Source organism: Lichenostomus cassidix, chromosome 27, assembly GCF_008360975.1.
Source record: "Lichenostomus cassidix isolate B80296 chromosome 27, HeHo_3.0, whole genome shotgun sequence".
Classification (NCBI taxonomy): Eukaryota; Metazoa; Chordata; class Aves; order Passeriformes; family Meliphagidae; genus Lichenostomus; species Lichenostomus cassidix.
In genome coordinates this window covers 2840354-2864586 of record NC_139507.1, presented here as the reverse complement: position 1 = coordinate 2864586, position 24233 = coordinate 2840354, and the positions used below count along the sequence as shown (strand labels likewise).

Genomic DNA, 24233 nt, shown 5'->3' with positions numbered 1-24233 from the left:
GTCCCCCCACCCACCATGTGCTGAGGTGAGCCCCAAGGATGAAGCCGGGGCTGCACAAGGACATTTATTAAAAAAAAAAAAAAAAACAAAACAAAAAACAAACAAAAAAATCCGAAACAAACAAACCAACGAAACACCAGTCAAGTGGAATGAGGGTGAGGGGGGGAGCACAAGGAGTGGGGAGAAAGGGGGTAGACGAGCAGAGGTGGCTGCCAGCCGGAGCAGAGCAGGGGGAACAGAGGCCAGAACAGCACCGGGCAGCCACCCTCCCTGGCACCCAGAGGGGAAGGACAGGTGCTCGCAGCCCCCCGTCCCCCCAGCTGGCAGCAAGGGCAGGCAGGGAAGATGTACAGGCAAGGAAGGCAGACCTGCCCCGGAGGGAGGGAAGAGCTGACAGAGGCAGCAGGAGCTGGGTGTGCAGGACAGAGCCCTCTGCCCAGCAGGACCCTGGCCCAGGAGCAGCACCTCTGCGGGCAGCCACAGGGCTGACCCCGCTGTACATTCAACATGAGGGGTAGGGGCTGCTTGTACATGGACGGAGCAGAAACCAAAGCACTTGTGTGCCCCTGCCCTGTCACAGGGAGCCAGGGCAGAAGGCACAATCCCAGGTAGGGGGGATGCACAGGGGTCAGGGGGCTTCTCCTCCCCAGGCAGAGGCAGGAACTCAGTGCTGTCCCTGCCCTGGGCAGATCCTGATGAGGCAGCTCCAGCCTCACCCCCACTCCCTAGTAGAGGCAGCTAGAGTGCCTCAGGGATAAAAGCACCAACCCCCCTGGCCCCTTGCACCCAAAGAAGGAAAGCCCAGCTCCCCAGGCTGCTCAGCAGCACCAATCCCTCCAGCAGCTCCTACCCACAGAGAGTGGGGCTGGATCCCACAGGAGCCCTGTCCCTCCCATGGGAGGGCCAGTGGCCACCGCAGGTCCAGGCCAGCACCCCTACTTGTCGATGAGCCCCCCCTCCTTGAGCTTGAAGTAGAAGAACTTCTCGAGGGTGTTGGCACACTTGCAGTAGTCACTGTCGGGCGGGTTGTACTCGCGGCAGTTGGTGATGATGCGCTGCAGGTCAGCGATGAACAGCTTCTTGGTGACATAGTAGCGATTCTTCAGGCGCTCCGTCATGGTCTTCAGGTCTGGGAGTGGGGAAGGGTCAGCACCCCTCCTCAGGACTCTGCACCCTCCAGCCACTGAGCTGGACACTGACCATGGGTCCCAACTCATACCTCTCTCACTCTGGACTATCCCAAGGCTCCCACCACCCCAAACTTGAGGCCCCAGCACACATCCCACAATGAATGAGGGGGTCTTCAGCCCCCTCTTCTGCCAGCCTGTCCTGTGGGGCTGGATACAGCAACCTACCAATGGGGAAGCGTATGATTTCATAGTAGTCTGGTGCCTCTGACTTCTTCACTGGCTCCATGAAAGGCCATGCACTTGGGTGGGTCTGGAGGGAGGCAGAGCATAGTTGGAGCAATGAACACACACAACCCTTGTTTGCTCCAGCACCCAGGGGTCCTGCTCCCCCCCCCACACGTCAACCCAGCAGTCCCCAAGGGCAAAGCCCTGTACAGCCTGTCTGAGGGGAGGCAGTTCTGATGGCTGTCAGGCAGACAGGCACCCTAGAGTGAGGGTCACCTCCTCCCCACACCTTGATCTGAGCCAGCAGGTTCTTCAGCATGTTGTAGAGCTGGTCCGGGTCCTTCAGCTCCTTCCTGCAGGACAAAGGCAGTGCCCATCAGCCTCTCTCCATTCCAGAGCCAGGACAATGCCAGGACTGAGGCATAGCCTGAGCTGAGCTCCCAGCCCTGCTGCTGCAGGTCTACCCTGCCACCCATGTAGAACTCACCCCTTCTCCTTCCCCAGTGGTTTCCATCCTGTTTCTCCTGGAAGACAAATGCCAGTGTCATCATGTCTGCCCTGCAGCCACAGGGAGGGAGGACAGAGCCCTCCTACCAGACCCACTGCCAGGACTCACGGATGCCAGGGACGCTCTCGATGGGGATCTGCCGCACACCCTCCTTAAAGCAGGTCAGGCCTGGGTAGACTTTGCGGATCTGTGCCTGTTTCCTCTCAATCAGCTTCTTGATGATCTGCAGGGAAGGGGGGGTTGGAAGGGGGAAGATGAGTGAGGGCTGCAGGGTGCTCCAGGGAGCCACAGCGAGATGTGGGACCCCAGAAACCCACCACACTGGGCCAGAGACAACTGTGGCCTGTGACAACACCACCAGTGCTCCCTCTCTGCCCTGCAAGTTTGCTCTCAGGGCCAGCACAGCTCCACACCTCTCCCCTGCCTTCAGGGGGCAGCTGGCAGTGCTCACCCACCCTCCTGCCCACCCCTGGGCTGTACCTCCTTCTGCTTCTTGATGATGTGTGAAAGTTCGGTGTAGGGGATGCGGGGGTTCAGTTCACACTCCATCAGGGTCGCCCCCTCATAGTCCTTGATGTATCCCAGGTAGCGGCTCTTGGGGACCTTGATGTCCTTGGAAAAGCCCTAGGACAGAGAGGGCAGGTGGGAGGGGGTAGGTGGGAGGGGGCAGGTGTGCAGCAGGGCTAGGGGCAGCTGCTCAGGGGAAAGAGCCAACCTGCTTTTTGAAGTAGCCAATGGCGTACTCGTCCGCATAGGTGAGGAAGTAGAGGATGTTGTGCTTGATGTGGTACTCCTTCAGGTGGTTCATCAGGTGCGTCCCATAGCCCTTGGGGAAACACCGTGAGACAGGGACTCCCCCAGGCAGCCCCAGTTGGGATACACAGCCCCCTCCTACCCATGGAAACGGCAGCCGGAAGATGTCCTGGAACAGCTACCACCACTCGGTCCTGCCCAGTGCCAAGTAGGTCTGGGTGCCCAAGGGGCTGGGGCAGCCCTACACCAGCTACAGAGAGACCATCCTGCCCACGCCAGGCTTTGGGGGCCACATGTGTGTGCCCATCTGCCTTCTCCCCACTCTCACCTTCACTTGCTCATTGGAGGTGACAGCGCAGAAGACAATCTCCGTGAAGCCTTGGGTGGGGAACATGCGGAAGCAGATGCCCCCAATCACTCGGCCATCCTTGATCAGTGCCAGGGTCTTGTGCTTCCTGTGGGCAGCAGGGCCAAGGGTGAGGGGAGCCCCCCACACTGGCCCCCCCGCATCCCCCAGCCACGCACGGGTCAAAGACGAGGCGAGTGATGTACTCCTTGGGCATGCGGGGCAGCTGGTGCGAGAAGACATTCTGAAGCCCCACCAGCCACATCAGAATCTTCTTGTTGGATTTCTGGGAGAGCGAGTTGCCAATAACGTGGAACTCAATGATGCCACGGCGCTCCTCCAGCCGCGCCGTCTCATCCCGTGCCGCGTTGGCCGACAGCAGGCTGGTCTAGGGGTATAGGGGGTCACTGGCCCTGCACACTCTCTGTTCAGGGAGCCCCACTCCACCCTGGCACACTGGGAAAGCAGCTCTGTGGGCCCTGGAGAGCACCAGAGCTGCCCCAGCATCCCCAGCCCATACCTCGGGGCCCAGCATGGCAGCAGGGTCCGTGATGGTCAGCATGACCTCGTTCACCAGCTCCATGGGGATGTCTCCCATGACACGGATCCGCTTGGCATCCTCCAGCGTCAGGCTCTCAGGCAGCTTCCGCTTCTCCCCTGGGATTGGAGCACAGCGGCACATCCAGTGCCGGGAGGGACCATGGACAGTTCCAGCTTTGTGGCGTGGGTTCATGTGACCTTACCTGGCAGAGGCTCCGGGGTGCTGGTGTCTAGGCTGGTGGCTGAGCTGCTGCTGCTGAGCTTCTTGCTGAAGAGAGGAGTAGTGGGCACAGCGACGGTGCTGACCGCAGCTGGAACAGACCCATGGTGCCCATGACCACCAGAAAGCTCCTCGTCACACTGTGGCAGCCCAGCCGCTGCCACTGCTCATCCACACCTTGATCCTTTATCCCACAGCCTCCAAACAGGGGGAGGCTGCTTCCTGAAATACCTGGCCGAGACACCAGCTGGGCACCCTCTGCAGCTGGCACCGTGAAATCAGCCTCCCAGATCGGAGAGTTCTCACCGTAGATCTCCTCCTCCAGCATGGAGAGGAACCTGGCAGGGAGTGGCACATCAGCACGCAAGCATCCCAAAGGAGGAGTCCCCTCAGTGCTCCAGCAGCCATCCCCATATTGGGCACCTACTTGGGGAAATGGGTGAGGATCAGTGTCCGCTTCTCTGGCACTAACTTGTCCTTCTCCACCCGGAACTTCTCCAGCAGCTGCCGGCGGGTCACCGTGAAGATGGACTTGAGGAGGCTGCGCCCAAAGACGTGGGTGGTCTCATAGCGGGGCAGGCTGTCACAGCTCTGTGGCACATGGCAGTAGCACAGCCACCTGTGGGACAGGAAGGGGCTCCCGTGACAGGGTAGAAACAGAGACCCCAGAGCATCCATATCCCTCCTGGGACAACACTGCCAGGAGCATGGCCAAGAAGAGAAGATGGATGAGGGGCGTGGCTGACATTGAGAAGCATTGGCCCCACTGGGTGCCTGCTCTCCTAGTGGACTGACACTCTGGCAGAGCTGGGGAGAGTCTCAGGAGTTAGACCCTAGGGTGGCTGGCTCAGTGCTCCCTCTGCCCTCACCTGGTGTAGTTGACCTTGTAGGTGGCCACATCGTCGTTCTGGGAGCGCTGGCGGAACTGGGACGGTGTCTCCAGCTTCCAGTAGTTGAGGCACAGCAGGAACATCTTGGAGAGCTCATACATGGTCTGGCGCTCCTTAGGCGGCAAGTGGCTGAACTTGTACTGCACAAAATTCAGGACTCCCTGGGGATGGGATGGTGGGAGAGTGCCAGGGACTGCTCCAGGTTCTTCTGTGCTGCCTCCCAGGGAGTGAGAGGACTGTGCAAGAGCAGCAGAACACAGGACAAGTCATCAAGGCAGTGTGCAAGCCTGACAGCAGCCTCACCTGCTCAATGTTTGGTTTCTCAAAGGGGGGGCTCCCCAGGGACCCCTCGACCACAGGCTGGCTCATCTGCAGGATGCACTTCCGCAGCAGCTACAAAGACACCATCACACATGGTCACCACAATCCCAGGAACCAGATGTTCCAGGAGTGGTGGAGGTGGCTGAATGCTGCCATGGGGCTGATCCCATTTCTACAGCCAGGAAAGCACCACGGTTGGCCTTGGAGTACACCTGTTCACCCCCTAGAAACCACCCCCTAGGGAATTCAAAGCCAGGAAAGCAGTCAGTCCAGGAGAGGGTCAGCATTCCAGGTGTCTAGGCTGTAGGATGGTTTACAACCCCAGCTTCAGCTCCAGCTCCAGCTCCAACAGAGCATGAACAGCGGGACAGCAGCCCCAGCTCCCCCACAATCACCAGAGACCCCACACAAGTCCCCCAGCAGTAGGGCAGTGAGACATGCACAGTCCCAGACGCACCTTGAACAGGTAGAAATACACCTGCTTGGTGTCCGTGTCCTCTTCCTTGTGCACTGACATGAAAAGGTTCTCCACATCTACCACCATGCCCAGCAGACGGTTGATCTCTTCCTCTGAGACGTTCTCCAGGTGGGACACATGGTCCGCTGTGCCAGAGAGAAAGCCATGGTGAGACCAGGGGATCAGCACTGCTCACCCTGCCCGGGAGGTCCCACAGGAGTTACCCAGTGCATGGCCACAGCTCCGGCACGGTTCACTCAGGTTGGTCACCGGCTGCTGCAGGTCCATTCGAGGGGCTGTGGGGGGGTTGGGGTTCTTCCAGCCATTGCATTTGCAGGCATCGTTGGCCTGGGATGAGGGACAGGAATGGCCATCACGGTGGCTCACGCGCTGCCACGTGCTCAGGCTGCCACCTTCTCTGGCCAAATGATTTCCCTGGCTCCCACCTACTCCTTTTCACCCCCCTCCCAGATTTTCTCAGCCCCCACCCTGCATCACCTACCATCCCAACATCTCCCTGCACAGCTCCAGGACTCTGTAGTCGCTGCCCAGAGACATCCCTGCATCTCCCTTGGACAGCTCATCTGCATCCCAGCACTCAATCCTGCATCCTTTGTCCATGCATTCCCTGCACTCACCCTCCTGCACCCCTAAGTTCCCCTCCTGCACCCCTAAGTTCCCCTCCTACACCCATAAGCGTCCTTGCAACTCTCTCCTGCATCCCCCACTCAGGTCAGCATCCTCCTCCTACATCCCCCACCCATGCATAGCCTTGAATCCCCACTCCTATATCCCCTGCACCCCCCCACTCATGCCCGTCCTTTCATCCCCCACCCACGCACAGCCTTGAACCCTGCCTCCCGCCCTCCCTGTCTCCCCGGTCCCGGTGTCCCCCACCTTGCAAGCCGAGAAGACCCCCAGCTTCTCCAGCTTCTTCCCGCGGGGGAACCCCCGCACCTGCGCCTTGCGCTGGCTCGCCCGCTGCTGCTGGCTCAGCCCGGGCCGTGCCGGGTCGCTGGATCCCGCTCCTCCAGCCGTCACCCCGCTTGCCCCCGCCGCCCCCGCCGTTCCCGTCCCCGGGCCCGGCGGGGGCCGCCCGGGCTGCGCGGCCTCCGGCTCCGCCATGCCGGGCCCGGCGTGCGCTCCGCGCTCACTGCGCCTGCGCGCCGGGCACGCCGGGATCGGTAGTCCGCGGCGGCTGGGGAGGAGGGGTCGGTGCTGCCGGGACGGTGCTCCCGGGGCCCCTTCACCTCACCCGCTGTCCCCAGCGGGAGCAGAGCTCCCACTCGGGACTGCGGGTGGCGTGAGCCGTCCAGAGAGGAGCGAGGTCCGGTCATGACGACCCACGGCGACAGCCCCTCACAGGGCGATGCCGAGCCGTCGGTGCCCGGAGGAGCCCTCCCGCCCCTCCGGTAACCGGTACCCGGTACCGCGCCCGGTCCGCCGGCGCACGGCGCGCTCCGCACTCCGCGGACTCCCGCAAATATGGAGCATGGCCACGCCCGCTTCTCCAAAAGTGGCGTGTGACCCGCCCTCCCCTGCTCACCGCCGGCACGGGGTGCGGCCGAGCGCCCAGCACGGAGCGTGGCCGCGCCTCCTGACCGGTACCGCTGAACCGGGTCCGCCCGCATGGCCATTTTTGAGAGGCCGCGCCCACCTTCACCACGGGGGCGCGGCTTAGCTCCGGGCTGGAGCGCGGAGCTGCGGGCAGCGCCTGGAAGGTGCCAGCACTGGCCCGGGGGGGACGGCACGGGGGGCGGGGGCGCAGCACGGGAGTGTTCCAGCACCATCCCAAAAATGGGATTCAGGTGTCCTAAGGCTACCCAGGGGGATGCTCGGGAGTTCCCGGGGATTCTCAGTGCTGCACCTGGCCTGGAGCCCCTCGCCAAACCTCTGCCAGGGCAGAGCTGGGGAGAGGTGCCAGGGACATGCCGTGTGCCGGCACAGCCCCGTTCCCCACCCTGCCATCGCGCTGCGTGGGCACAGGCACGAGCGTTGCAAAGCACAAGGCTGGGCAAGACCAGAAACACAGAAACCACGCAAATAAAAGTTAGGAATATTTATTACATATCAAAAAAGCTGCATGTTTTGGGCAGATACCACCCCCCCCCGGGCCATCGCGCAGTCCCAGCGCGGTCCTGCTCTGCGGTCAGCAGCTGCCCCATTAGCCAGGCTCAGCCTGACCCCCGTTGCTCCTCGTCATGCCTTGGCCCGCTCGGCTCCGTCCTCAGTGTTGCCAGCTGGCTGTGCCACCGCCGGCCCCATCTGGATGGGCACGTTCCTCTCGGGAGCGGCCGGCAGTGCCAGCTTGGGGGCCTCGATGCGGAGCTGCCCATCCTTGGACAGGGAGCAGGTCAGCGCTTCGGCATCCACCTCCTCGGGCACGTCCCACTCTCGCTTCAGCACCTCGTACTTGTAGGAGAAGGAGCCCTTCTCGTCTGTGCTCTGCGTCTCCTTCTGCCCCACCAGCACCACCTTCCTGCCCACCACCTTCACCGACAGCTGCTCGGGTGCAAAGTCCTTCACGTCCTGGCAGACAGAGAAGCCATCTCCGGAGCCCTGGGTCAGGGCAGCGTTGGTGCTCGATGCGCGGTCTGCAGTGATACCGAGTCGCCCGGAGCTGCTCCCACTTGTCAGGTACTGCTCGACGCTGCTCATGAACTCCCGAGCCCTCTCCATCTCCAGCCGCATCTCCCGTTCCAGCTCGGCGAAGAGGGTGCCTGGATGTGGCCAGAGGGTGCGGACAGGTCCCAGCCAGGGGAACAGCGAGCTGGACATGGGTGGCATGAAGTGCAGGCGGCAAAGCATCTCTGCTCCCAGCGAGTGCTCCTGGTTGTGCTGCAGTTCTTCTCTGTGCAGTGGTCAAAGCGGTGCTGGGCTGGGGCAGGGGAGCAGCGGGTTTTATCCTCCTCTGCCCAGGGGTGTGTCCCTTCCAGAACGCTCTCTCCCCACGCACCCTCCTGGAGCCATCGCCTATTTTTGAGAGGCTGATTATCCACCAGCCAAAATAGCTGCGCCTGTTTCTGGGGACAAGTCACATGCCACAAATAGGGAGCCGCAGTCACTGCTGGGAGCTCAGGTTTCTGCAGAGCCATCGTGATGCAGCAGGGCTCATGGGGCCATGGCCGGGGGGCCACAGAGCCCATCCCTGAACCCTCCCCCCACCCCAGCCGGGGGCCTCAGTGGAGCCAGGCTCAATTGTACCAGGAACACATCACTTCTGCCAGTACAGGGACAGTCCCACCCCTAAAGCAATGTGTCCCACGTCATCTGCTGCCAGCCACCTCTTGCACGTTCTGGAACCCTTCTCCCTGTTGACCACCCTGATCCTGTCCTGACCCCTCAGCACCCCACTGTGCACCCCACCTGGGCAGGGGCCCACGGGCTGACCGCTGGTCTCACTGAGGGGACCTCCCTGGGCACAGACAGGGGGAAATGGGCCACAGCTGAGGGTGGGGGGAGTCAGGGAGGAGACGAGCCCAGACTCACTCCATGCCTGGGAAATGCAAAGGGCATAGATTTTTGGCAGGGGTGGCTCAGGCATCCCGCTCAGAGGCTGAGGTGATGCTGCTAATTATAAGCCAGGAGAGGAGAGCTGTAAGAGTCAGGGCGAAGGTATGCCGGGCACGACGTCAGCGGTGCCTCTCCTCTCGGGTGAGTAACAAGAATGAGCTGGAACGGGCTGGAAAGAGCTGAGCTTTTCTCCCGAGGGTGACGTAATGTGCGGGACAAGGCCACGCCTCCCGGGAGCGGGAATAAAAGCCTCCGACGGCAGCAGCGGGGCAGAACGCTTCCAACCCACTGGAAAAGGGACAGAAGCAGCAGCAGCAGCAGCAGCAGCAGCAGCAGCAGCAGCAGCAGCAGCAGCAACCAACAACAACAACGATGCTTTGCCGGATGCACCTCGCACCCTTCGCCTCCAGCTCCCTGGCCAGCCGTCTGGGCACAGTGAGGACCCTCTGGCCACACGCAGAGACAATCTTCACTGAGCTGCAGCAGGAGATGGAGAAAGCTCGGGAGTTCATGAGCAGCTTCGAGCAGCTCCTGAGCAACCACGGAGCCATCGCTGCGGAGCGCAGCCCGAGCACCAGCATGACCCTGGCCCAGAGCTCCGGAGATGGCTTCTCTGTCTGCCAGGACGTCAAGAACTTCGCTCCCGAGCAGCTGTCGGTGAAAGTGGTGGGCAGGAAGGTGGTGCTGGTGGGGCAGAAGGAGACACAGAATGTCGATGAGAAGGGCTCCTTCTCCTACAAGTACGAGGTGCTGAAGCGGGAGTGGGACGTGCCCGAGGAGGTGGATGCCGAAGCTCTGACCTGCTCCCTGACCAAGGATGGGCAGCTCCGCATCGAGGCCCCCAAGCTGGCACTGCCGGCCGCTCCCGAGAGGAACGTGCCCATCCAGATGAGCCCTGCAGCCCCACAGACCGGAGCAGCCTCTGAGGATGGAGCCACCAACAAAGCCCAGGTGTAACTGGATGGGACCCGACAGCCACGGCAGGACCGGAGCAGACAGGAGCAAGTCTCGGGTTTAAGCCCAGACAAGCTTCATCAGCAATGATGTAACTTTTTTCACTACACTGGAATGCTTTTGTATCCAATAAAAATACTTTTGCATTGAATCTTCTTGTGTTCTCTGGGTGTTGATTGATGGGGAGGCTGTGCCCTACTCTTGATGCCAAACAAGCTGGATGCAGAGAGGGAAGAATCTCTCTTGCTTCTCAGGGCAGCACAAAATGGGGCCAGACAGCAGACCTAGAGGGTTCTGTGAGGGAGGGAGTATTGTGCTGCCAAGGGTGGGAGGCAGGCAGGAAGGGACCTCACCCTCCCACTCACCTGTACAGGAGCAGCCCAGACAAGCAAGGTCTGCCCTCACCTCTTCCTCACACTGCTACCAGCATCCACTCCATAGCCTCAGCCAATACACCTCCCCACAGAATGGGGAGGGAGCCCCATTGGGCAGGCTGGCTGGGTGTGGTGTGAGGCTATTATACCCTCACTTTCCCCCTCCCAGCTTGGCAAGGGGCTGCTGGAGTCCACGCTGAGCTCCCAGCAGCAGGGAGGGAAAAGCCCAACCCCGGGTGCGGTGCATAACCACCACTAACACCCGCGCTCAGGCCCAGGCAGGCAGCAGGTGTGTGGGCAGGCAGCAGGTATGCAAGCAGGAACGCCTGTTTGTGCTATAAGCCACCCTGAGCCACCCATTGCCCAGACACACCAGGAACAGCAGCAGATCCCCAGCCTCGATACTGAACTCCTGAGCACCTGCTCTGGTAAGCAGCAAGACCCTTCTTAGGGTATCACAGATACCTTCACAGAGACCCCAAGTCCAGGAAGAAACCAGGCACTCAGGGAGAGGAGCCAGCAGATGGCAACAGCACTGCACACAGCGTCCAGAGAATTGTTCCAAATTGGATCTGGGAAGCCCTTCTCCAACTGGTCCATCTCTGGCTGCCTGGGGAAACCAGCAGCATCAGTCCACCCCACACTGTTAGCACTGGGTAGTCCTGCAGGGGTCCTGAGTTCCTCCAGCAGCTAAGTGCACAAGTGAGGTGCACTGGGGGCCACTGGAGCCCACAACCCATAGGCAGCCCTGCCTCGAGCATGATCCCAGGCACTCCATCACTAAGTCACCCCACACCCTTCCTGCTTCCAGGATTTTAAGGAAATACAGCATGAGGAAGAGGCACCAAGACCTTGGATAGAGGCTAAAGGGCACACAAGCCAAGGCTGTTCATACAATTCTATTCACAGCTCTCCTGTGACTGAGCCTCTCACAGCCCTTCAGCCAATGGGAACAAGGGGTTCCAAATGCAGCACATCTCCATCCTCAGCCTCTCCTGAGCTTGAACAGTGCTGCCAGCAGCACGCACGGTAGGGATGCAGCTGCAACAGGCTGCTCCTTCTTCCATATTGACTCCAGGTCTCAGCTGTGGGTGTTGGTGTCTCACAGTCCATGCAGCAGTGACAGGAGAGAAGCATCTTCCAAGGCCATCATGCTCCAGGGACAGACGCATTGTGTTCATTAACTCTGGAGCACCATTCCCAAGTCTGTCCCATTGTAGAGCTGAGCTCCTCTGCACACTGCTCCCCCACCTCTTTCCAACTTGCATTGTAGAGTTTCCCCATAAGTATCAGGCAAGGAGTAATTCCCACTATTCCCCTCAAGCTTCATTGAGCACACTGGAACCAATGAACACCAGTAGCATCACTGTGAGGAGAGCAGCTGTGCAGGAGCAGTCACACAGCACAAGCTCAGGAGCCCCATTCCTCCCTCCTCAGAAGGAAGGGCCCCATTTCCCTACCAAGGTGTGGGACACACCAGGAACAGCCCAGCATAGCTCAGCCTCCACCAGAATGGTTGTGCTTAGGTCCAGTCCCTGCTGCATTAAGAAACATGAACATTGTTGTTATGATAGGTTTATAAAAATTTTGTTTTAATCACACAAAACTGAAGTTTGTGATGAAGACTAAGTCAACAGTTCCTCTTAAATACCAGGATGCATAAGACACTGCATTAGGCACTAGGCAGCAGCCAACATCAGTTAGAGTCTGGCAACAGAAGCCATTTAATACCTCCCTTCATTCTTTGTGGAATTACAGGCTTTTGCAATACATGTCATTCCCACTGACAGGTTACCCAAGGTTTCCCCCACCCCACCTCTGTACATCAGTAAACCTTGTGTATTCCCACCAGAGCAGGGTTAACAATATTAGTGGCATCACAACCATCAAGAAAAGGACAAATTTCTATACAAGATTTTTTGCAAAAGTTGCAACAGGATTAGTGCATTACGACAGAACCGAGAGAAAAGAAGAGTTGGCATGCTGGAGTCCAACACAAAGAAAGACAACAGGCAGCTCGTTGGATGTACTATATTGACAAGATACTGATTGGTTACATGGAGAAACATACAATACAAAATACAGAAGAAACCAGTTTTGCTTCCCTCTGCCCCACCCCAAATACTCATCATTGATTTGGTCAATAAGTGGCCCGAGAGCCGGAGTTTGTCTCTAATGCTACAGTTTAGTGGTTGTTCTGGGCACATCGTACGGGATCAGCCTCAGCTCTTACAGACAGGGAACTTTAAACACGTGTCCCAATATCCCTTTGTTTCCCATAGTGAACTACAGTGCTGTGGGACCTGGGTGCTGCTGGCCTCACCCGCGGGACAGCCATGCTGGCTGGGCAGACACCAGGTCCTGCATCCACCACCACCAGGAAGAGGGAAGAGCAGAAGTTCATATATTAAAAAAGTGACTTAAGACTTAGAATTGAATTAGTATTTGTACAGAAAGGTGCAGGTGGAAGAACTCCCTCCAGCCTATGATCAGAAAGGGATGGAGAATCACAGCGGCGCCGGCAGCAGCCGCCCTACGGTAAGTGCGATCATTAGCATGGGTTCCAGTCACGTCCTCCAAGGGCTCGCAGGCCAGAGCAGCTGCTCAGTTGCTGCAGCACGGGCTTCTGCTCGGCTGGCTGCTCTCCTGAAGGTCCACCACCCGATTCCTGCCTGGGCCACCAGGAGCATTCTGGGGTTCATTTTTTGGCAGTTTCTTGGCTAGAAAGAGACAGGTTATTAGTAGGGTCCTCTAGAGGGGTCAACGTACTCCCACCACACACCCCAGGCTGGGTTCAGCCTGCTCCAGCCCAAGCCCCCACTGCCAAAGGAGTTTGGTAGAGGACACTGCCAGCAGGACTGCATGGCAAACCACCCCATCCTTGGCTCTGGCTGGCATCAGACCTGCTCCTTCCTCACCACACCAGACACAGGGAGAGAGAAGCAGCTTTGCAAGGCTAAGGCTCCACACGCTCAGGGAATGACTGATCACGCCAGTGTGGCAAACTGGACACCTGGCCCAGTAAGAGCCACCAGCCCTTCATGACACAGGACCCTCCTGGGCTGCAGTGCTAGCATTCAGAGCTACTTCAGCCCTACACATAGGCCATTACCTATTGCCATGAAGATTTCATTCACATTCATCGCTGTCTTTGCTGACGTCTCCATGAACAGCAAGCTGTTGTCATCTGCATATGTTTGTGCATCCTACAAGCAATCACATCAGAGTGTTAAAGGCACCCTGCCAGGAGGCCCAAGCAGACTTCATGCACTTTACTTGTCAACACACTAACTGCTAGAGAAAGGCTATGTCCCACCTTGGGCCAGAAATTCCCTCCCCAGTCCCTGCCCCCACTTGGCCTGGACAACCCAGGGACATGCCTCACTGGCAGCTCTGCAAGGCCAGTGTCCCCCAGCTGACTGAGCCACACGCACACACAGTGCCTGGTAGCTGGGTCAGCTGGGAGGGTGTCACCCATTGCAAGAGCATCACAAGCAATCCTGTGAGAGGGCTGGTTAGGAACCTCTCCTGAATGCTTGCTTCAGATAAGAGCTGTGAAGAGCAGAGAACAAACTGGGAATGATTCCTCATGTGTCTTGTACCCAGAAGATGGTATTTCACACCCTGCAGACATCCCCGCATGAGTAAGGCAGCAAAGGAGACTGAGGACAGGAGTTTGTGCTCTGTGGGCCTCCTCCTCCACACTCATCAGAACTTTCACCAGCCAGGGCCACATGTGCTATGACAGAATAGCAATGCACAGACCCTGCTCAGTGGCATCCTACAGTCCCCAGCACAAAACATCACTTTCATTCTCCCGCAAAGCATATTTTACACAACCACCATTTCCCTCAGTTAAACAAAAAGATGCTTTCCTGACCTGCTTAGGTAACAACTTACTTGGATTCCCACTCACCTGGAAGTCCACAGCTCTCTTGGTAGCAAGGTCTGCCTTGTTTCCTGCTAGTGCAATTACAATATTGGGGCTAGCCTGCCTCTGCAACTCTTTCACCCAGTTCTTGGCTCGTACAAATGTGTCCTGGAAAAAAACAGGAGGCAGCGGTCAGGAAGGGCAGCCATGTAGGAATTCACAGGGCAGATATGATTAGAACAAGGCTTTCCTGTGAAGTATTCTGCCTCTGCAGCACTTGGCAGCAGGATCCTTTATCAGCTCACAGCCTTGGCCAGAGCTGAGGAAGAGGCCGTGAGCAGTTTTCAAGAACTTGGCACCCACAGCCAGGTACCTGCAGGGCTCTGACCCAGACACGTTCCCAGGGCACTGGGAGCCTCCTGGCAGCCCCCCAGCCCTGCCCACACTCACTGTGTTTGTGATGTCGTAGACCACGATGGCTGCCTGAGCCCCCCGATAGTACATGGGGGCCAGGCTGTGGTACCGCTCCTGCCCCGCCGTGTCCCAGATCTCAAACTTCACTGTTGTGTCATCCAGACACACTGTCTGTGTTAGGAAGGCAGCTGCAAGAGAAGGGGGTTTGCCTCAGCTCCAGCAGGACAGGGCCCAGAGCCAGCACAGGAGCTCAGGGCAGCTCTGCTGCCACAGGGGAGCGAGCAGAGCCCTGGAGAGGCCAGTGCCACCCGCTGTGGCAGCTGCAGCTCTGCTGTATCACACTCGCTGCTCACAGGAACCAAGAATCACCACAAAGTGACAGGAAGGTGGCCCGGAGGGCCCAGGCAGCAGCTGGTCCCTGGAGCATCCACATTGTCAGACCCTCCCAGCAGCCCCTGACAGGGATCACGCAGTCCAAATGTGGCACCAAGATCAGACCTGGGGAGCACCAATAACAGGACCAAACTCAGCCCAGTGACACCACACTCCCTAGTTTGGTAACTGGCTGTTTTCTTGTCCCAGTGAGTCTAACACCAACGTGTTACACCCAGGACAAAGGCACCAGCCTTGGATACAGACTGAGGTGGAGCACAGCCCTCCAGAGGAGTACTAGGCCCTGCTTGCCAGTAAGCCACACTTACAGCTGTGCTTACTCCCTGCACAGGTCACAGAGGGACAACTCACGCCTTTTCTCAATGCTCCCTGGGACTGCTGCTCAGAGACCCACGTGCTGAGCAGCCTTTGGTTGATTGGTGACACTGCGCTAATGATTTCAAGCTATAAACTACTAGACCTGAAAGCACTGTGAACGTAGTTAGCAGTATCAGGCTAGAAACAATCCCAAAATCCGAGGTCATGGTATGAAAAGATAATTAAGGGCTATAAACCAAGCTGAAGGCCTCAGTTCTAATTAGAAGCTGGAGCTGAGGCACTGAAAGCAAAACCTCAGAGGCATAGTGTGGGGTTGCCATAGTGTTATTCTCTGCTGTGCTGATCCTCACACCAACAAACAAATTGCAAACCAAGAGTTAAAGCATTAACTGTTTGGCTCTATTTATAGCAAAAATCCCAGACCAGACTAAAATAGCCAGTCTTGCTTCTGACACCCTAGACTGCCCCAGCAAGGTCAGCACCTCCCGGCCACAGGCATCTGGAGCTGGCACTCACCTCCAATCGTGCTCTCCTGGTACTCGTGGAACTGCCCCTTCACAAAGCGCAGGACCAGGCTGGACTTCCCCACCGCTGACTCGCCCAAGAGAACAAGTTTAAACTGGCAGATTTTGTTCCCAGCAGCTGGTCCATTCGGTCGGGCAGCTCCACCTCGACCTGCCATTGTGGTCTAAGTGCAGGAGTGCCGAGAGTTAAGGATGCTGCAGGTTCTGCACTGGAATCCACCTGTAGGCAGGTTGCAACTGGAAGAGGAGGTCAGAGTTAGTGACACGCTCAGGGACCAGCTGTACCAGTTCTAGAGGGTGGTTTGATCTGCAGCCACCATCAGCGCAGACTGGTGGTGGCTCCTTCCCACAGTGGAAAGTTATCAGCTGCAAGCACCGCAGGGCAGTTCCTGCCAGGCAGCAGTCCCTGCAGCAGGATCTCAGTCTGCAGAGCCTCCCTGGAAAAGAGGTAATGGTAATACAAGCTCTCCTCCCCACCACTGGGCCCTCCAGCACTTCCACCATGTGTGGATGTTACACACACCTTACCAGGGTGAGGCAGGTAAGGAGCACCCAGCACACAACGGGTGTTATTAGAGCTTTGTCTATTCAAACAGCAATTACTCAGTTCACAGAGGTAACTGAGGTTGACCTTTAGCTCCTTCCTCCTTTCCAGAGTTCACAACAAAGCAACTTCAGACTATCAATGATATACAGAACCATCCTAGTGTCACACTGCCAGGAGGCAGCTCTGCAGGTCATGAGGCATTTGGACAAAAGGAGTTTCTAGAGCCACCTATTTGTCCCAAGGCACTTACACCACGACATTCTGCACCTCCCAGCAGGCCCAAGGATGGCCCTCGAGCCAGGCAGGTGGTCTGCTGCAGGGGGAGGCACCTGAGGAGGTGTCCACCTCAGGAAGGCACCTGAGAGCAGCTGCTCTCTGGGCACAGACTATCCCCTCAGAAGCTGTCAGCAGCTCCCCCTACCATCCTCACTGCACACCAGGAACCACCACCCCACCTGATCCACACAGAGGCATCACCTAATGCTTCTTCCCACACCCTGCCTCAACACCCTTATCCCACAGCATTCCAGGTCATCAGGATACCGGCCACATTCCTCACGTGGACCGTTCAAATCCAGCACAAACAGGCAGCATCCCCTGAGATCAGTACTGCCAATCACTCCCCAGCACCAGCCTCCAGAGTGGTGCAGAAGCACAAAACCATGGCAGGAACAGCAGGACAAGCTCATTTGCATCCAGAGTTACCCACAAGTGAATCCCAGGGCCTCCTAAGCACTAAGCTCTGCTGCCTGCAGAGAACAGGAATGTTTTCCAAGTACACAGTTACAGATTTAGGCACATTTCCTGTACCCATCACAACTCCCACTTCCCTGTGAATGATAAATGCTACATCTGATTGCATCTGCTCTGGATCACCACTTTCCCTTCTCCTCTCCTAACACAGGCTGTTTGTTGAAAGAAAATGCCCCAAAAGCCAATTTCTCCTTGTTCTGAGAGTACCCCCAATGAAATTCTGTGTACATCCTGCGTTTTTCCAGCAAATATAAGATATCCATGAATAAGAAGTTTAAAGCAGGTTGAACTGGAGCAGAGTGTCCTGTGAACAAGGCTCAAGCCTTCTCAGCACAGGACAGTTTCAAACAGCTGCTTTCCAGGGCAAAGCCTGTCCAGCTGTGACTGCTTGAGGTTACTTTAACTATGCCTCAAGTTTAAACATTCCACAGTTTGACAAGGAACCTCTAGTCATTTCAGAGCTACTCTGGAGCCCATGAGTGCCAGCAGCCGGAGAACCTCTGCAGCTTTCAAAACACAAAGCACTTGAGCATATGCTGACCTAGAGACATTTCACCTCAAATTGCTCTGACCATGAGCAAGTCAGACACCAGCTGTTAAGCCAGTACCAGTCACTGGAGCTGGCAGGTAGGACAGAAACCAAGGAGAGAAATGTCTGAGTGCTGTGGGATGTTTCAGGAGCTAGAGCTGTGAAGCCATTGCTCTGAGTCCAATCTTGGGTTAAGCAGTGAAGATATTTTAATTCAGAGATAGATCCAAGTAGCACTGCCAGGAACCTCCCTCCCTCTTCTAAGGAAGGGCAAACACAGTTTGACAGGATGAGAAAGCTTGATACGAAGCAAACCAACAACTGGCTTTGCTGGACAGTGAGGGAGCAGCATTTGTTGCTCTGGCCAGGAGCAGCTCGGTCACTGCCAGGTTCAAGAGGCTCAGCAGTAGCTCTGCATCTCTACCAGGCCAAAGAGGCTTCCACCTTTTAGAGTTTCCCCTCTAAACAGAGCTTGCAAGAGAACAGCTTTGGTTTAACCTTGTATTTATAACTCCCTGGGCAGTCTATCAGCTCTACCTCTGCTCCAGACCAACATTCTGCACACTAAACACGGTGTGAATCACAGTGTCTCTGAGTTATGGCCTCCTGAAATCCGATACGGGTGATTCCCAGAGCAAAACAAGGAAATGAGCTTGTTGACATCCTCAAGTCTTAGCCTGACCTATATTTCACAGATCTTGATGCATTTTGCCATCTGGTTGTGCTCCATGAACTCCAACAGAATTTCAGGCAAGCACATCTATGTTGAGCTTATTGTGCAAAGCCGCTGGTCAGTGCAGGCAGGGCAGCAGCCAGAGCCAGTTATGGAGAACCGGATCATCATCTAAGAGTGGTTTGAAGTTTGGATGCAAGATTATATGACTTCATATTCACATGTGAAGTTGCCGTATCTTTCAGATGTTTGAGTGGAACTTACAGACCCTAACTGGTCACTGACAGCCTCAGGCTAAGGACATACCTGAGACCTGGATGACCAGCTGATGGCCACAGGAAAAAGCAATTAACTGAAGAAGTGCCCACCAAAACTGCAGACAGCAAGCACACTCCATGGCAGGACAGGCACTTTCTGTCAATGCCAACGTGTTTGAGGATTCCTGTCAGACAGAACTCAGCTCTGCAGAGGGAACAGGAAGCTGAATTATACAGCCTGGACCTGTGCTAGATCAGCCTACGCCCACCAGTGGACACTGGCTTGAGGAACAGGGAGTGCATCCTGCTGTATGAAGCCATTTCTGATGCCTGGGGAGCTGCTCATCCTCCCATCTCTTCCAGCAGAGAATTGGGCATTCACCCCTCCCTGCTCCCCACGAGAACCCCAGCATGGACACTCGAGCCACAGGTCAGGCAGACCAAAATAACCACAGTAATACCACACAGACAAGGGAAAGCAGCTGAAGTGCCAGCCTGTCCCAGCTTGCCACACTAATTCAAGCAGTCAAGGCCATGAAAAGGAAGGGAATGGTGAGGTACTCATGTAATCAAGATTAACAAGCATTAATTTTCCTACTAGTTTCTTTTAACTAGAGAAACCAAGCACTTGGGAGATCACAAGACCCGTGAAAAGGCTCATGCTGTTTTGTTTACCTGCCCTACCCACCTCCTGCTCACTGAAGCACACACAGGAGCTCTGCATCCCACAGCAAAAGCACTGATTTCTTTATTGTAAGCTCTTAACATAGTCTCCTGCTTGCTTTGAGATCAAAGTCAAGTACCAATTCCTGATGCTGTCCCACAACTGAGAGCTCCAGGTTTATCACTTCTGCAGTTTGTGCTTCTCCAATCCCTCCCCTGGCCTGCCAGGGTTTGCTGGAGGGGGCTGTACGCAGCCAAGAATATTAAATTCAAGAATCTGAGTACCTTAAATGAGAAAGCACATGCCATGGCTACTGCACACCCTGACTGCCCAAGCGCAAGGCCATTCTCCAGACCTCTCAGGATGCTGGGGAATAGCACCAGAGGCCATTTCAAACAAACCTACCCAGGACAGAAACCCAAATCTCCACTGGGAATTACTGTCAGATCCCCATGTTAACCCCTGCAGGAGACCCCATCCCAGGGAAGCTCCTCATTTAAGGTGTCAGAAGTTAGAGAATCTGATATTTTTGTCCTGTGTTCACCCAGTACCAAGGACTACTCTGAAAGCTGAGGATATTTAGAAACCCAATCCTGAAGACTCTGGTTACCCAAAGGACTGCTGCTGCTCTCAGCTATGCAAGGAGTTGCTTCACTGGGGATTTGTTGGCTTAGAACCAAAATACTCAAGACAAGAGCCCCAGTGAAGTATTTATCTTGTTAAATAGCTGACAGCGTTACATGAATTCCTTGGCAGAGGAAGCCCTGAAGTTACCCAGTGGTTTTGCTTCACCTCACACTGCACAGGCAGCTGGCCCATGCTGCCCTGCTCTCCCCAGGGCTGCACAGACAGCTTCAGGACACGGAATCAGGAGCAACCTCCATGAGCAGGACCAGCAGAAAGTGCAGGTCCCACCAGAACCACACACGGACCACATTAGCCCAGGCTAGCACAGCATGGAACATCAACCTAATATTCCAACTCATTCATATAATAAGAACAAACCTCCAGAGCCTGACTGTTGGAGGGTCCAGGCTGCAGAGAAAGGAAGAACAGACCCAGCTGTTATAGAGGTGAACCAGGAAACAGACTCAACCTACAGACCTCAGTCCCATCAAATCTGATGAGTTTCAATACTCTACCTTTCTACAGACGTGTACTTCCCTCCACAAAGAATGAGCTCTCAGTGTCCTGATCAGTGAGGACAGTCTGGAATTCAGGAACTGCTCTGAACTGGGCCACTCTCCACTGCAGCTGGCAGGAGCTGCACTACAGTCCTAAAGTGCAGATTCACAGACACAAATCAGCTCGGACAGCAGTTTTAGCAGTGCTCCTATGGCTGTGACTAACTTAGGATAATGTCACAACTTCTCTGTGCAGTCCCATCTCCAAGACTCACAAAGACATGGACACATTCATCTTAATTTAGAGGTAAATAGGATTTCCATTCCAAAGTTGAACTACTGATTCAGCTACGTTCCTGAACAAGTCTAGGAGACCCTGTAGTACCAGCTCCTTGTCATGCTGTTGATATACACATCTGTTTCCTGACATCTGCACATCCATGGCCTCTGGAGCACTCCCAGCAGCCAGCTGTTTTCCAAAGCAGTTTTTCCAAAACAACTCTATCCTCAGAGATTTCAAGGCCACCACCCTGCCGTTACAATCCCTCCAGCACAGACTTCTGTGGAAGAGTTTTATGCCACCTTCATCGCCCATGAGCTGCTCACTAACTCTAGGGAGCAAAACCTCCCCATTCCCTATCCCACGGTAGCTCCCTCTTGGCAGTCCTCACCCACTTCCAGTTATCCTTGGCACAGCAAGGCTGGAGGAGCAACTCATGGATGCAGCCTGCACCAACTCAAATGGAACAAAAGCATCAAGGTTCATCTTCAGCCAAGGTTCTTTAATTCCTGTTCCAGACACTGACCCCAGTTCAGATGCCCTCAACAGACACAGCTTCACTTTGACCAGACACTCCGCAACACATGCCTTGGATAACACCCACTATTCAGTCAGCAAGAAGGCAACATCAGCAATGCAAAGCAGCAAACTGCCACCTGCACTGCAAAGAATCTGTGACCTTCAGAATATCTTTCCCAGACTGCACAAAGATCTCCTTCCTCAAGCAGCTCCTTATTTGGAGCACTACCAAACCAAAGCAAACATGAAAACCAGTGTTTTCTTATCTGTTTATGCAGAATTGCTCCAGCAGCTCATTCCTGTGCTCCAGGGGAGGACAGCATTCCCTCCAGAACTGAGATGAATTTTATACTTCCCCATTACTGTCACATCCAGGAAGGCTCTCTGTTTCTGGCCAGTGTCTGGGGTGTTTTCAGTGCTATTCCAACAACTTCGCAGGACTTGCATAAGAGGCTGCAAACTTCATACCCCAAGGGAAGAAAACAGCTGACTCCAACATTTCTACATTCTATCCTCTTTTAAGTCTGCTGACAGGAATACTCTGGGCTACACCCACTTCATTAGAAGCGTTCCCATTTCATTTCCTGTGTCTGAAAGCACTTGGCATTCCTTCCCCCTCCCTTTCAGGGAGATGCCATGATCACCATGCACTAACTGTGTGGCAGCTGGAGAAGTTTGGATCTGGAGCTAATGACTGGCAGGGCCTAGAGCAACCCTCGAGCTGATCCCTCTTGAGATGCAGAAGAGCTTTTCTGGAGATGATGGAGATAATCCTGCATCTCAGAACAACAACTAGGTTTGGCCAAGCACACACACACAGCACCTGACAGTTCCTTTAGACACTGCCCAGCCCATCATTTGTTTCACGTGAAAGTAAAGTGTACTCTATTAATACAAAATTAGATAAATGTTTTATCTTACTATATTCATATCCACATGCCAAGTCAGCCTTTCCCTCATGGTCTCCAGTAACTCAAACCCTCTCCAGGAGTCCATCTCACCTTGCCTGGGTTGTTCCATCACCTGAAGAGTCATCAGCACCTACGTATAGAGCCTCCAGGGATCCTCACTGCCTGCACAACCTTCAACCAAATGTTACCTAAATCAGCCAGAGTATCTTAGGAGGGAAGGTAACCCAGAAGCAGATTTTTGGTCTGAAGGTATTGACCATTCCAGCAAACTATTTGTGACTCATGAGGAGTCTGAGGTGATTTCAATGTAATTTCAAAGAATTCCTGTCCGTGACCTCCCAGATCCAGCCAGGCTCATGCTTTACCTGCTCACCTCACTCCAAGAATACATCAAGACCAACATTATCTAGTAGCTGCCTACAGGTACTATCCTGAATTCTTAGCCTTTTCCAACCACAGTTCTTTCACCTTATTATCCAGGTGAGCTGAAAAGAAATGTAAAAGACTTTCAGAGTCAAGGCAGTAGTGGACATCAGTGGGATATTTCCAGGAAGCTCACTCAGACAGCGTGGCATGTCAAGACAACTGGACTAAGTTTGCATTTTTGGCCCCAGCCAAAGCTCAGAGCCGGCTCAGGAGCCCCAGCAGAGTGCAGGCCCAATGTCAGGCTGTAAACAGGGCAGCTCAAGTGTGCTGACCCTCCACACAGAAAGCTAAGAATAGTAGAGGCAAGTTGTTCCACACCAGACTTAAAATAGTCCCTCAGCATATTCTCCTCCCCAACTTCTTTATGGACTTGAAAACAGCCAAGGTCAGAACTCCAACAGCCACATCTGAGGGCAGCAACTAAGATCAGCTGGGCCGGGGTCAGAGCTGGGCTGGGCTCCTTGCAGGGTCACAGCACCACTCACAGCTCCTGCACAGCCATGGGAGCTCTGTCGGCACCTTGAGCATCACCAGCAATAAGGTCTGAGCAGCTTTCCCAGGATTTAGCAGGACAAACCTGTTGCTCACACTCACACCTACACTCCTGGTGCAATCCCACCAGGATCCCATATTGACTGCACTCCCAGTTCACACACCAGGATCCCTCCTGCTGCGACAGAGATCCAAGGACAGCCTTGCTCAAGATTCCCTTCCAGACAAGCCACAAAATGTCCTTGCAGCCCATGGGCCTCGCTCAGTGCCCTACAGCACGATGTGTTTCTCTTCACAATGGCCCTCGAGGGGCACAGGGCTGTGTTTGGCACCAGCAGTGACCCAGGACAGTCTCCCCTGGAGCTTATTCGCAGCAAATCAAGTCACCCCCCTCATTTCAGCACTCCCCAGCTGGCCTTCCCAGCTCCTGGAGTTTCTATTTCCACTGCAGAGGTTGAGCAGCTACAACAAAATATGATCCCACCATGACACCACTTCTGTCCTGACATCACACCTTCCCCAACCCCATTCAACTTCCATCAGTCATGACTGTGAGAGACTGGAGCCGGGGCACAGCTCCCGGTCAGTCACACGGTACCGGCTGCAGGTGTCCGTCCCTGCTGTCCCTCCTGCTCCAGCCTGACCCGAGAGCCCACAGCGCCACCGGGACGCTTGCCCTACGCCAGGCACCGTCCCCTCGGCCGTGCCGCTCCACCCAGCCAGCGTGGCTCCTCTCCCGTTACCGCTCACCCTACGCCGGTAGCACCAGGCCGGAGCTGTGGGTGTCCCGCGGCAGCGCCGCTCCCCCGGCTCGCACCACACGCAGGCCCCGCTGTGCCGCCACACGACGAGACAGGAGGGCACCTGACCGCCCAGAGCCCCCGCCCCGCGGGCGCCTGTCCGGTCCAGCCCCAGTATCGCCCTGCCCGGCACAGCGGCGCCACCGAGACCCCCCTCCGCTCCGGCCACGGGGCCCCTGAAGCGGCGGGGTGCGGCTGCCGCCCCCGGCCGGGCGAGATCCCGGGGAACGGGTCCGCATCCACGGGCCGAGCCCAGCCACCTCGGGGCGAAACGAGCGACCGCGGCCCCACTCACCGCCCGCAGCGCCGCTCCCGCCGGTGCGTCTCGCAGGCCCCGGCCCTCACTTCCGCCTTCACCCGTTCCGCTTCCGGACCTGACCACCCCTTTCCGCCCTCCGCTCGCCGGCCACAGGCAGACGTCGCTGCCAATCATCTTCGCTCCGCCCATAGGCCACACCCCCTTGTGACGCACCGCCCCTGTGCTCTATGCGTGACGTCATGGCGCGC

The 24233-nt window shown here is 56.1% G+C and overlaps 4 protein-coding genes across 4 annotated transcripts; 1 reads left to right on the top strand and 3 right to left on the bottom strand.

The window, feature by feature from the left end:
- Window positions 1-51: 51 nt before the first annotated feature.
- On the bottom strand, window positions 52-6871 carry KAT2A (lysine acetyltransferase 2A). Its single transcript, XM_085083596.1, has 18 exons — window positions 6288-6871; window positions 5615-5738; window positions 5391-5536; window positions 4916-5005; window positions 4592-4773; window positions 4150-4341; window positions 3954-4060; window positions 3706-3813; window positions 3483-3619; window positions 3142-3350; window positions 2945-3071; window positions 2579-2689; window positions 2344-2487; window positions 1972-2086; window positions 1843-1879; window positions 1645-1708; window positions 1356-1440; window positions 52-1129 (listed from the first exon to the last, which is right to left on the bottom strand). Exons 1-18 carry the CDS (start codon window positions 6513-6515, stop codon window positions 936-938), a joined length of 2400 nt encoding a protein of 799 aa, XP_084939722.1. The 5' UTR covers window positions 6516-6871; the 3' UTR covers window positions 52-935.
- A 563-nt stretch (window positions 6872-7434) lies between these two features.
- On the bottom strand, window positions 7435-8289 carry LOC146426577 (heat shock protein 30C-like). The gene has a single exon (XM_085083663.1). The coding sequence runs from the start codon at window positions 8196-8198 to the stop codon at window positions 7590-7592; it is 609 nt and encodes a 202-aa protein (XP_084939789.1). The 5' UTR covers window positions 8199-8289; the 3' UTR covers window positions 7435-7589.
- An 883-nt stretch (window positions 8290-9172) lies between these two features.
- Window positions 9173-10008, top strand: HSPB9 (heat shock protein family B (small) member 9). The gene has a single exon (XM_085083664.1). It carries the CDS (start codon window positions 9276-9278, stop codon window positions 9858-9860), a length of 585 nt encoding a protein of 194 aa, XP_084939790.1. The 5' UTR covers window positions 9173-9275; the 3' UTR covers window positions 9861-10008.
- A 1782-nt stretch (window positions 10009-11790) lies between these two features.
- On the bottom strand, window positions 11791-24118 carry RAB5C (RAB5C, member RAS oncogene family). The gene is made up of 6 exons (XM_085083662.1): window positions 24022-24118; window positions 15744-15988; window positions 14553-14704; window positions 14148-14270; window positions 13344-13437; window positions 11791-12951 (listed from the first exon to the last, which is right to left on the bottom strand). Exons 2-6 carry the CDS (start codon window positions 15907-15909, stop codon window positions 12836-12838), a joined length of 651 nt encoding a protein of 216 aa, XP_084939788.1. The 5' UTR covers window positions 15910-15988; window positions 24022-24118; the 3' UTR covers window positions 11791-12835.
- Between the last annotated feature and the right edge of the window lie 115 nt (window positions 24119-24233).

Bases quoted from the DNA above. Each gene is read 5' to 3' on its own strand.
- KAT2A (XM_085083596.1), bottom strand. From the start codon at position 6,515: ATGGCGGAGCCGGAGGCCGCGCAGCCCGGGCGGCCCCCGCCGGGCCCG. The intron at 4,774-4,915 runs GTGAGGCTGCTG...TCCCATCCCCAG, and splicing joins AGAAACCAAACATTGAGCAG to GGAGTCCTGAATTTTGTGCA. The intron at 1,880-1,971 runs GTGAGTCCTGGC...TTTGTCTTCCAG, and splicing joins CGAGAGCGTCCCTGGCATCC to GAGAAACAGGATGGAAACCA.
- LOC146426577 (XM_085083663.1), bottom strand. From the start codon at position 8,198: ATGCTTTGCCGCCTGCACTTCATGCCACCCATGTCCAGCTCGCTGTTC.
- HSPB9 (XM_085083664.1), top strand. From the start codon at position 9,276: ATGCTTTGCCGGATGCACCTCGCACCCTTCGCCTCCAGCTCCCTGGCC.
- RAB5C (XM_085083662.1), bottom strand. From the start codon at position 15,909: ATGGCAGGTCGAGGTGGAGCTGCCCGACCGAATGGACCAGCTGCTGGG. The intron at 14,271-14,552 runs GTGAGTGTGGGC...GTTTTTTTCCAG, and splicing joins TCTACGACATCACAAACACA to GACACATTTGTACGAGCCAA. The intron at 13,438-14,147 runs GTGAGTGGGAAT...GATTGCTTGTAG, and splicing joins AGAGAGCTGTGGACTTCCAG to GATGCACAAACATATGCAGA.